At 35.2% G+C, this 13301-nt stretch overlaps 1 protein-coding gene across 1 annotated transcript; it reads left to right on the top strand.

Annotated features, from left to right (window-relative positions):
* Nucleotides 1-545: 545 nt before the first annotated feature.
* Nucleotides 546-2630, top strand: LOC119664906 (probable basic-leucine zipper transcription factor Q). Its single transcript, XM_038074256.1, has one exon. The coding sequence runs from the start codon at nt 546-548 to the stop codon at nt 2628-2630; it is 2085 nt and encodes a 694-aa protein (XP_037930184.1).
* The last annotated feature ends 10671 nt before the right edge of the window (nt 2631-13301 follow it).

Below are 13301 nucleotides of genomic sequence, written 5' to 3'. Positions count from 1 at the left end.
TTCACAAAGTCGAATTATATTATTTCAAGTGGTCGAATTACGTCTATCGTAAATAATATAATTTCACGGAATATATAAACAAAGGATAATTCTATATCAAGAATTATCGATACTAACCATATTTTTCCCCTTAGAAACTTTAAACTATCAAAGTGAATCACAACATCCGAATAACTATTGGAAACACTACAGAGCATCCTGGTATATTCAAATCAATACAGGTCCTTTGGAAGATTTAAGCAGTTACTAATAATATTAAGCTAAACTTTACCAATATTTGTTAATTGTAAAATTTTATCCAACTAAATAACTTTAATAATAAATAATTTTATTCTACTAATAATAAAATCCAGAAAACATAAACGTGTCTCTGAATATTTTGGTTTCAATTAAAAATTTATTGTAACGATCCTGGAGAGACTGAGCATACCTCGGCAAATAAGCAACGACTCAAAGAAAGTGTCGTTACAGTTGGCGCCCGAGCAGGGACCAAAATATTCAAAGGCCGTTGAAATAGTAATGGAAATATAGTAGTCAAGCACATCATGGACTTATCGCATGCACAAACCGTGGAGCGGATACGAAAATGGTCTGTAAAGTACAATGGAGGAGTAGATCCAATAGATTTTGTGGAAAGCATAGAAGAGTTAGCAGAACTTGACGTCAACGTGAATCTAGTTCCCAGGATGATGCCTGTACTGCTTGAAGACAAAGCACTGATGTGGTACCGGAACAACAATAAACAGTGGAACCTCTGGTCAAGCTTCAAAACAGACTTTCTAAAATTTTTTCTTTCATCTAGATATTTCAAAAGATTAGAAGACGAGGTGCGAACACGATTTCAAAAGAAGCAAGAAAGTTTTAAAGATTATTCACTAGAAATTAAATATCTTATGCGACACACAGGCATGAACCAAGATTTACAATTGGAACGAATATACCGAAATATGCGCACAGAGTACCAAATGTACATCAAACGTCGAGACTTTTCGAGCTTAACAGAATTAGCAATACTAGCAGATGACTTCGAAGAACTTGGCGCAGAACAGGATAAAGTGAGTCGAGGCAGTGTTCGACAGGAAGTGATAGTTGGTCGCATAGAAGTTGAATATCCACAAACGATGGTATTGGAAAATACAGTGAGACGCATACCTACTACGCCGATACAGGACAAACTTATTCCCAGTTCAAATTCCGAGTCACCTATCCTCAACCAGCAGAGAAGTAATCAGCAACGCTACCAACCGACAGCTAAGCAAGTAACAGCACGAATCATACAAGATCAAGATATATTTCAAAATCAACTGTACCAAGTATCAACTCAGCAGAATATCCAACATGTCATGCCAGTTAAAGGAAATCTAAAACCATTCAATCGGAACCAAGTCACAGAAGTTCAACAAATGCTGCAGGTCCAACCATGCGAACCAAAGCAAGAATCACAAAATATTAGGCCCATCAGAGGAAATTCGCAGATGCAAGAAACACAAAGACAAGTAAACCTAAAACTTACAAAGAAGAATCCCGAAGTATTTAAGCCAGCACGAGTTACACCAGATCAGGAAATATTTCAAAGTCAAACAAAGCAAGTATCAGTACAGGAAACATCGCAACATATCACGTCGTTCAAAGAAAACTTAAAATCGTTCAATCAGGACCAAGCCACAGAATTTAAACAAATGCTCAAAATCCAACCGTGCAAACCACAGCAAGATTCAAGACCCAACAAGCAAAATCACAAAGTATCTATACAACAGCGAGTCACACCAAACCGTGAAATAGTATCAGTTGAAATACAAGAACTACAAAACCAGTTAAAATCAAGATTTATCAAAGAAAATCTCGAAGTATGTAAACAACAGCAAGACACCCCAAATCATCAAATATTACAAGTTCAAACACAGAAAGTACAACGACAGAAAGAACCAAGCGTAATCAAAGCGCAAAAACAAAAGATTCAACGGCACAAAGATCCAAGTCCTAGCAAGAAAAATTTACAGGTAGTTAATCAACCAAAAAGAAATCTAGAAAGAATTAACCTAGTCCAAGTCATACAAGATAAACCGCCGTTTCAAATACCACCACCGCAAAGACTCCAACATGTTACACCTACTGAAGAATATCCACGAGTGCAAGAGGCACATTCACAATGTTCACAGCTTCAAGAAGAACAACTTAGGAGACCATCGACCGAATTATTAAGAACCTCGTTACCTTCCATACCTCAAGATCAAGTACACTCAGAGACGTCGCTAATACCGCGACAGGAAATACCCGTCAAACAAGCAAAACAAAATCAACAGGAGATTGAAGTCATCGAAAATAAAACTGTGCAACATCGAATGACTCACAAAACCCCAAGTCCCATTCAAGAATCACAATGTGTTTCACATCAAGGAAAAGATAATTGCACGCAACCGAAAGATAAAGTAGCTATCCCTATGGTGCAAATAAAAGAACAACGTCTCGGAAGTTGGAATTCTTCCAGCAATCGAACTCAGCAAAAACAAATGGAAAGTCAAGGTGAACTCCAGCAGAGCGATCACGACTATATTAACACGCATCAAGACAAGTTTTACAAAGTGTTTAAATCTTCAAAGAAACGAAATAGAAATCACTCAAGCAGGTAGCGGTTCAGATCCAGTTCACTTTCCCGAAGAAGGAGGGAAATGTAAGGATGGAAATTTACACTAAATTTCCACCTACATAAACATGCACTGAAAACAATAACAACACGAACTAAAACACATCAATACAACACAGTTTTCTTTTTTACAAAACGACACACTTTTTATATTTATATTTAAACCTGGAAAAGTAGACTCACTGGTAATAAATGTTGCAAATATCTGGAATTAAATAGATTAATTAATATTTAAAATATTTATTCAAAACAATTTACCAAAACCCAAACCGCCTGCAAGCCTTAATAACATTTTAAACTAATCTGAAATGATATTGAAATGAAATATAAATATATAATTAAATAAATAAATAATAAACTCACCTTATTTATTGTTAATTATAATTTTATTTTTTTTTAATTTGCATTTTATTTTAACAAACGAAATAAATAAAAAACCACCACCGACCGAATGTAGTTTAAAACACGTTTTGTAAGAATCAAAACAAAGCAGCGTTAACATAAGAAAACAAGAACTGCCAAAAATATTCGCCGTAAGAGAAGCTTAAAGAGAAGTTAAATGCACAAGTTGAGTACCGCACAAACATGAAATAGAAAATCAGAACGGCAAAAATTAAAACAAGAATTACGTGAGATCAGCTGTAAATAAAATGATGCGCTACACAAAAGCTCGGTCGAATGGGTATATAAGACGCGCAATTTTCTTATACGAGAGACTTGGCATATAATCACTAAGGCACATACACCTAGTAAAAAATAAAATAAATTCAAGTCCAAAACAAAGAATAATTAAAAGAATTATTATACAAAGTCGAATTATATTATCTCAAGTGGTCGAATTACGTCTAGCGTAGATAATATAATTTTACAGAATATTTATACAAAGGATAATTCCCCATTAGGAATTATCAATACAAAGCTAAAGCAATTCATATCAATAATTCTACATCAAGAATTATTGCACAAAGTCGAATTATATTATCTCAAGTGGTCGAATTACGTCTAGCGTAGATAATATAATTTTACAGAATATTTATACAAAGGGTAATTCCCCATCAGGAATTATCAATACAAAGCTAAAGCAATTCATATCAATAATTCTACATCAAGAATTATTGCACAAAGTCGAATTATATTATCTCAAGTGGTCGAATTACGTCTAGCGTAGATAATATAATTTTACAGAATATTTATACAAAGGATAATTCCCCATCAGGAATTATCAATACAAAGCTAAAGCAATTCATATCAATAATTCTACATCAAGAATTATTGCACAAAGTCGAATTATATTATTTCAAGTGGTCGAATTACGTCTATCGTAAATAATATAATTTTGCAGAATATTTATACAAAGGATAATTCCACATCAGGAATTATCAATACAAAGCTAAAGCAATTCATATCAATAATTCTACATCAAGAATTATTGCACAAAGTCGAATTATATTATTTCAAGTGGTCGAATTACGTCTATCGTAAATAATATAATTTCACAGAATATATACATGAGGGATAATTCTATATCAAGAATTATCGATATTAACCATATTTTTCCCCTTAGAAAACTCCAAACTATCAAAGTGAATTACAACATCCGAATAATTCTTGGAAACACTACAGAGCATCCTGTTATATTCAAATCAATACCGGTCATTTGGAAGATTTAAGCAGTTACTTATAAAATTAAGCCAAACTTAACCAATATTTGTTAATTGTAAAATTTTATCCAACTAAATAACTTTAATAATAAATAATTTTATTCTACTAAATAATAAAATCCAGAAAACATAAACGTGTCTCTGAATATTTTGGTTTCAATTAAAAATTTATTGTAACGATCCTGGAGAGACTGAGCATACCTCGGCAAATAAGCAACGACTCAAAGAAAGGGTCGTTACAGTTGGCGCCCGAGCAGGGACCAAAATATTCAAAGGCCGTTGAAATAGTAATGGAAATATAGTAGTCAAGCACATCATGGACTTATCGTATGCACAAACCGTGGAGCGGATACGAAAATGGTCTGTAAAGTACAATGGAGGAGTAGATCCAATAGATTTTGTGGAAAGCATAGAAGAGTTAGCAGAACTTGACGACGTCAACGTGAATCTAGTTCCCAGGATGATGCCTGTACTGCTTGAAGACAAAGCACTGATGTGGTACCGGAACAACAATAAACAGTGGAACCTCTGGTCAAGCTTCAAAACAGACTTTCTAAAATTTTTTCTTTCATCTAGATATTTCAAAAGATTAGAAGACGAGGTGCGAACACGATTTCAAAAGAAGCAAGAAAGTTTTAAAGATTATTTACTAGAAATTAAATATCTTATGCGACACACAGGCATGAACCAAGATTTACAATTGGAACGAATATACCGAAATATGCGCACAGAGTACCAAATGTACATCAAACGTCGAGACTTTTCGAGCTTAACAGAATTAGCAATACTAGCAGATGACTTCGAAGAACTTGGCGCAGAACAGGATAAAGTGAGTCGAGGCAGTGTTCGACAGGAAGTGATAGTTGGTCGCATAGAAGTTGAATATCCACAAACGATGGTATTGGAAAATACAGTGAGACGCATACCTACTACGCCGATACAGGACAAACTTATTCCCAGTTCAAATTCCGAGTCACCTATCCTCAACCAGCAGAGAAGTAATCAGCAACGCTACCAACCGACAGCTAAGCAAGTAACAGCACGAATCATACAAGATCAAGATATATTTCAAAATCAACTGTACCAAGTATCAACTCAGCAGAATATCCAACATGTCATGCCAGTTAAAGGAAATCTAAAACCATTCAATCGGAACCAAGTCACAGAAGTTCAACAAATGCTGCAGGTCCAACCATGCGAACCAAAGCAAGAATCACAAAATATTAGGCCCATCAGAGGAAATTCGCAGATGCAAGAAACACAAAGACAAGTAAACCTAAAACTTACAAAGAAGAATCCCGAAGTATTTAAGCCAGCACGAGTTACACCAGATCAGGAAATATTTCAAAGTCAAACAAAGCAAGTATCAGTACAGGAAACATCGCAACATATCACGTCGTTCAAAGAAAACTTAAAATCGTTCAATCAGGACCAAGCCACAGAATTTAAACAAATGCTCAAAATCCAACCGTGCAAACCACAGCAAGATTCAAGACCCAACAAGCAAAATCACAAAGTATCTATACAACAGCGAGTCACACCAAACCGTGAAATAGTATCAGTTGAAATACAAGAACTACAAAACCAGTTAAAATCAAGATTTATCAAAGAAAATCTCGAAGTATGTAAACAACAGCAAGACACCCCAAATCATCAAATATTACAAGTTCAAACACAGAAAGTACAACGACAGAAAGAACCAAGCGTAATCAAAGCGCAAAAACAAAAGATTCAACGGCACAAAGATCCAAGTCCTAGCAAGAAAAATTTACAGGTAGTTAATCAACCAAAAAGAAATCTAGAAAGAATTAACCTAGTCCAAGTCATACAAGATAAACCGCCGTTTCAAATACCACCACCGCAAAGACTCCAACATGTTACACCTACTGAAGAATATCCACGAGTGCAAGAGGCACATTCACAATGTTCACAGCTTCAAGAAGAACAACTTAGGAGACCATCGACCGAATTATTAAGAACCTCGTTACCTTCCATACCTCAAGATCAAGTACACTCAGAGACGTCGCTAATACCGCGACAGGAAATACCCGTCAAACAAGCAAAACAAAATCAACAGGAGATTGAAGTCATCGAAAATAAAACTGTGCAACATCGAATGACTCACAAAACCCCAAGTCCCATTCAAGAATCACAATGTGTTTCACATCAAGGAAAAGATAATTGCACGCAACCGAAAGATAAAGTAGCTATCCCTATGGTGCAAATAAAAGAACAACGTCTCGGAAGTTGGAATTCTTCCAGCAATCGAACTCAGCAAAAACAAATGGAAAGTCAAGGTGAACTCCAGCAGAGCGATCACGACTATATTAACACGCATCAAGACAAGTTTTACAAAGTGTTTAAATCTTCAAAGAAACGAAATAGAAATCACTCAAGCAGGTAGCGGTTCAGATCCAGTTCACTTTCCCGAAGAAGGAGGGAAATGTAAGGATGGAAATTTACACTAAATTTCCACCTACATAAACATGCACTGAAAACAATAACAACACGAACTAAAACACATCAATACAACACAGTTTTCTTTTTTACAAAACGACACACTTTTTATATTTATATTTAAACCTGGAAAAGTAGACTCACTGGTAATAAATGTTGCAAATATCTGGAATTAAATAGATTAATTAATATTTAAAATATTTATTCAAAACAATTTACCAAAACCCAAACCGCCTGCAAGCCTTAATAACATCTTAAACTAATCTGAAATGATATTGAAATGAAATATAAAAATATAATTAAATAAATAAATAATAAACTCACCTTATTTATTGTTAATTATATTTTTATTTTTTTTTAATTTGCATTTTATTTTAACAAACGAAATAAATAAAAAACCACCACCGACCGAATGTAGTTTAAAACACGTTTTGTAAGAATCAAAACAAAGCAGCGTTAACATAAGAAAGCAAGAACTGCCAAAAATATTAGCCGTAAGAGAAGCTTAAAGAGAAGTTAAATGCACAAGCTGAGTACCGCACAAACACGAAATAGAAAATCAGAACGGCAAAAATTAAACAAGAATTACGTGAGATCAGCTGTAAATAAAATGATACGCTACACAAAAGCTCGGTCGAATGGGTATATAAGACGCGCAATTTTCTTATAGGAGAGACTTCGCATATAATCACTAAGGCACATACACCTAGTAAAAAATAAAATAAATTCAAGTCTAAAACAAAGAATAATTCTACATCAAGAATTATTATACAAAGTCGAATTATATTATCTCAAGTGGTCGAATTACGTCTAGCGTAGATAATATAATTTTACAGAATATTTATACAAAGGATAATTCCCCATCAGGAATTATCAATACAAAGCTAAAGCAATTCATATCAATAATTCTACATCAAGAATTATTGCACAAAGTCGAATTATATTATCTCAAGTGGTCGAATTACGTCTAGCGTAGATAATATAATTTTACAGAATATTTATACAAAGGGTAATTCCCCATCAGGAATTATCAATACAAAGCTAAAGCAATTCATATCAATAATTCTACATCAAGAATTATTGCACAAAGTCGAATTATATTATCTCAAGTGGTCGAATTACGTCTAGCGTAGATAATATAATTTTACAGAATATTTATACAAAGGATAATTCCCCATCAGGAATTATCAATACAAAGCTAAAGCAATTCATATCAATAATTCTACATCAAGAATTATTGCACAAAGTCGAATTATATTATTTCAAGTGGTCGAATTACGTCTATCGTAAATAATATAATTTTGCAGAATATTTATACAAAGGATAATTCCACATCAGGAATTATCAATAACAAAGCTAAAGCAATTCATATCAATAATTCTACATCAAGAATTATTGCACAAAGTCGAATTATATTATCTCAAGTGGTCGAATTACGTCTAGCGTAGATAATATAATTTTACAGAATATTTACACAAAGGATAATTCCCCATCAGGAATTATCAATACAAAGCTAAAGCAATTCATATCAATAATTCTACATCAAGAATTATTGCACAAAGTCGAATTATATTATCTCAAGTGGTCGAATTACGTCTAGCGTAGATAATATAATTTTACAAAATATTTACACAAAGGATAATCCCCCATCAGGAATTATCAATACAAAGCTAAAGCAATTCATATCAATAATTCTACATCAAGAATTATTGCACAAAGTCGAATTATATTATTTCAAGTGGTCGAATTACGTCTATCGTAAATAATATAATTTCACGGAATATATAAACAAAGGATAATACTATATCAAGAATTATCGATACTAACCATATTTTCCCCTTAGAAAACTTCAAACTATCAAAGTGAATCACAACATCCGAATAACTATTGGAAACACTACAGAGCATCCTGGTATATTCAAATCAATACAGGTCCTTTGGAAGATTTAAGCAGTTACTAATAATATTAAGCTAAACTTTACCAATATTTGTTAATTGTAAAATTTTATCCAACTAAATAACTTTAATAATAAATAATTTTATTCTACTAATTAATAAAATCCAGAAAACATAAACGTGTCTCTGAATATTTTGGTTTCAATTAAAAATTTATTGTAATGATCCTGGAGAGACTGAGCATACCTCGGCAAATAAGCAACGACTCAAAGAAAGTGTCGTTACAACAGTATTCAATTCAGTATTCATTATTTTCGTATTTCATTTTTAAATATTCACTTTATTTATTATTAAATATATTTCAATCACATATTTTAAATTACACCAATAAAAAAACTTTTCTAACTGCTCGCGGACATCGACCGTCACCGTTCAAATCATTTTCAAGAAGGCCGCTAGCAAACACTCTTTCCTTTTTATATCTATCATCTTTCCGTAATTTCACACGTTGTAAACTCATCCCGTACACTTTTGGAGGCCGTTCTTTGAACCTTCAGCTAATATTGTTTTTTCTTTTGTACATTCCGAACGCCCCACCTGCATTACCTACTTTTTTCCTTTTATAACTTATTTTAATACTTCCATTGTACATTGCTCTGGCAGCATTGATCTTTACAACTCATAAAGCTTTTGCTGTCAATTTGATCAAAGCAAAAAAATGTACAAAAGCTTTTACACATTTATTTCTTTTGCAATGTGCGAGCAATGCACTTTGTTATTACTCACAAACAAATTAGTCAATTTTATATATACAATAAAAATATTGTATCTACAAGTATATAAAAAAAATGTGATAGTGCTGTTGGCGTAGCACCCGATCTCTAGTGTTACTGGTGGACGTAACTAGCGCTACCTGGAGAGGAGCTGGAAATCGGGGTTAGCCCGAAGTAACATCTTGTTTGCATTCTTAATAACTACATATCTAACTTTTCTCTTTTCATGCAGGCCTACATTACAGGATCGAAGCTGCCGATGTCGCCTGCGACATGGAGCGTCTTCGTAAAAAATATTTTTGATGTAGTCTGTCATGCATGAAATCAGTGTTTTTGTGCTAAGCGTGTGGCTTCGACCCATACCCTGATTTACAGAGTCTCACCCTTTTTCGACTGATCTAGCCAGGCATTTAATTGTCATGATACGATTTTTACTCCTTACTGACAAAAGATGTCCTTCGCGTGGTATATCCCGATGCTAACCCCATTCATGTTTCCTAACTCATATAGCGAAGAACCTATTGCCTTTAAAATCACGCTCTTCACGTTTTTCTTCCCTAACTTCGCGTTATAACCATCAGCTTGTTTACTTTCTCTGAAGTTGCGTCTATGTACTACTTGCCCCGCTCTAAACTGAATGTCCTTTTTTCGTTGATTATACACTCTTCCAGATCTTTGGTGAGCTGCTTTCAATTCTGTTCTCAGTTTCTTTCGCATCAATAGTTGTTTGTCTGTCGCTTCTAATATTTTAAATTCGGATTGTTGTATAGAGCTCAGTTTCCTCATTATCTCATATGCTGCGCCATGCTGAATCATATGTGACCTAAACACGGCCATATATGGTTCCATACCTATCGAGCTGTGTTTTACACTTCTGAGTGCAAATGCTGCCTCACTTACATACTGATCCCAATTACGTTGGTTTTCTTGTATATAAAAACGAACGATCTGAAGTACTGACTGATTTACTCGTTCGGCAGCATTGGCTTGAGGAGAATACAACCCAGTTCGAATGTGTTTCACTCCATATTTTTGCAAGAATGAATTAAAGGCTTCTGAAATAAATTGTTTCTCGTTATCGGAATGCATGAATTCTGGTACACCAAATGTATGGAAGACATCAGTCTCAAGATACTTTATCATATTCTGGACTGTAGCTGAACGCATCGGTTTGAGAAATACGTATTTTGAAAAGTGGTCTAGCCCTACAAAAATCACCGTATTGCCTGTGCTAGTCCTAGGGTAAGGTCCCATGAAATCCACATACAGACGTTGGAATGGTTTTTCGGTTATGGTTTGCATTCCCATGAGTGGTTTTCTCATTCTATTTGACACCTTAGAAGTATTGCAAATCTCGCATTCTTTTATCAGAGTTTGAATGTCACCAACCATTCCTGGCCAGAAATATTTTACCTTTAATTTTGCTAAGGTCTTTTGCACCCCTCCGTGTCCAGATGATGGTGATACATGTACTCGTTCTGCTAATGACCATCGCAATTCAGATGGAACCCATAATTTCCAGGTACTATCCTCTTGTAGTGGGTCGCCACTTCGAAAATCGGTCCTTTTATACACGTAGCCGTCTAAGGTACATAGGTCAGGTAAACGTTGGTGTTCCTTGGTCACTAATTCGATGAGTGCTTTATATTCATCAGTTACAAAGAAAGGTGACTGCAAATCAACATCTAGATTGCGAGTGTTTTGTGTTATCTCGTCAACAAACATCCTTGATAGTGTATCAGGTACAATGTTCTGATTACCTTTTCTATGTTCTATGTTGAAGTCAAATGCCTGTAATTTCAAGCTCCATCTCGCTAGTCTCCATTTGAGACTCGCATGGTCCGTTATGATTGTGAATGGCAGGCCCTCTATATACGCTCTAAACTTCTTTACACTAAGTACAGCTGCAAGACACTCTTGTTCGGTCACACTGTAATTCCTTTGTGCTTTATTCAACTTGGAAGACATATAGGCTATAGGCCGTTCATTTCCAGCTTGATCTATTTGAAACAGGACACCCCCTACACCATCTGCAGAAGCATCGCATTGGATGTAAAAATGTTGATTAAAATCGGGATTCGTCAGTACTGGTGCGGTAATGAGGCTAGTTTTTAACTTGTCAAAAGCGACTTTGGCCTGATCAGTTAAGGTGAATTTCTTTAAATTACCTTTGCTGAGACAGTCATGCAGGGGTGCAGCAATCGTTGCGTAATCTTGTATAAAGCGTCTGTACCATCCTGTCATGCCCAGAAATCGTCGAAGTTGTTTTGCTGTTCTGGGCTCTAGAAACATGTTCATGGCCTCAACCTTCGCAGGATCCGTTTTAATAATGCCGTTGCCCACAATATATCCCAGATACTTTACTTCTATATGACAGAACTTACTTTTCTGTACATTTATTGTCAAGTTAGCTTTACTTAGACAATCAGCAACTTTATTTAATAACATCATATGAGTTTCAAAATCACTTGAGAATACCAATAGGTCATCAAGATAAACGAATACACGTTCACGTAGAGCTGCTGGAATAACCTTGTCCATCAGACGACACATTCTCTGAGCGGCATTACACAGGCCGAATGGCATAACCGTAAACTGGTACAGTGGCCTACCTGGTACCGTAAACGCTGTCTTCTCTCTTGATTCCCTCTCCAACGGAATTTGCCAAAAGGCATCCTTGAGATCTATCGCCGAAATATACTTGGTGTCGTGCAACCTACTTAGGATACCTTCAATGTGGGGCAAAGGATAGGCGTCTTTGATTGTGCGATCGTTGACCTTACGTGCATCTAAACACAACCTATGTTTATTTTCCTTCACCACTAAGGTTACAGGCGAACTCCAGCTACTATTGCTTTCTTCAATAACTCCTAGGCTCAACATTCGATCTAATTCATCATACATAAGCTTTTGAATAGCAGGCGAAATCGGGTAGTGTCGTTGCTTCACTGGTAGCTGTTCATTCGTTACCTCTATCTTATGACTTTCGACACTGGTACTTCCTAAGCCTAATTCACTAAAAGAAGGAAATTCCTTAATAACTTGCTCTAATTTCGTTTGCTGGCTAGTATTCAATGGGTGTTGTTTCGTTAATTTTAAATTAGCAGAACAAGGTGTCAATTCGCCTATGTTGCCTAACGTTTCAGCTTTTCGGATTCGCTTGGTAATCAAGGGGATCTCAAATGTCTTCCAGAAGTCGATTCCAAAGTAGAATGGTTGCTGTAGTGTGGGTACTACTAAAAAATCCATAATTTCAGTTTGACCTCCCCAAAGGACTGGTAGTGATACTACTCCAATCACAGGAACCTCTCCCCCACTGGCAGTTTTTATGGCTTTACCTGTTAATTTCACTAGCTTACTTGGTTGCTTTCGTAGAAACTCTAATGCTCCCTTTCCTATACAGTTGGCCATTGCTCCTGAGTCTAATAAGGCCATCACTTCTTCCTTATTAACCTTAGTTTTGACATAAATTCTATTATCTCCATCTAATGTAACTATTGTACCTACAATTTTACTAAGACTTGTCTTAACCAAATGCCTTTTCTGCCTAAGTTTTAAAATTTTTCTAAATTTCCCATTCCTTTTACATTGGTTTGATACGTCCACTGTTATGTTATTCTACTATTGCCATGTAATGGTATTACAGAATTACCATGTTATGGTTATTGCAGGATGTCAGGATCGTCAATATATATTAGCAGGATTGTTAGATAAAGTCTTCTCGATTAATATCACCATATGATGTCTGAGTCCTGAAAGGATTCAAGGATCACTTATCGACCAGTATGAGTGGAAACGACCTGTCAGTTTATTGGAGAGTATTACTAAGCTCTTCAGCCGCTTATTGTTCTTTCAGCATCTAAATGCCGCA

The sequence above is a fragment of the Teleopsis dalmanni genome, chromosome 1 (assembly GCF_002237135.1).
Source record: "Teleopsis dalmanni isolate 2A chromosome 1, ASM223713v2, whole genome shotgun sequence".
Classification (NCBI taxonomy): Eukaryota; Metazoa; Arthropoda; class Insecta; order Diptera; family Diopsidae; genus Teleopsis; species Teleopsis dalmanni.
Note: the sequence above shows the minus strand (reverse complement) of the source record. Positions and strands in the feature narration are given on the sequence as shown.

Bases quoted from the DNA above. Each gene is read 5' to 3' on its own strand.
- LOC119664906 (XM_038074256.1), top strand. From the start codon at position 546: ATGGACTTATCGCATGCACAAACCGTGGAGCGGATACGAAAATGGTCT.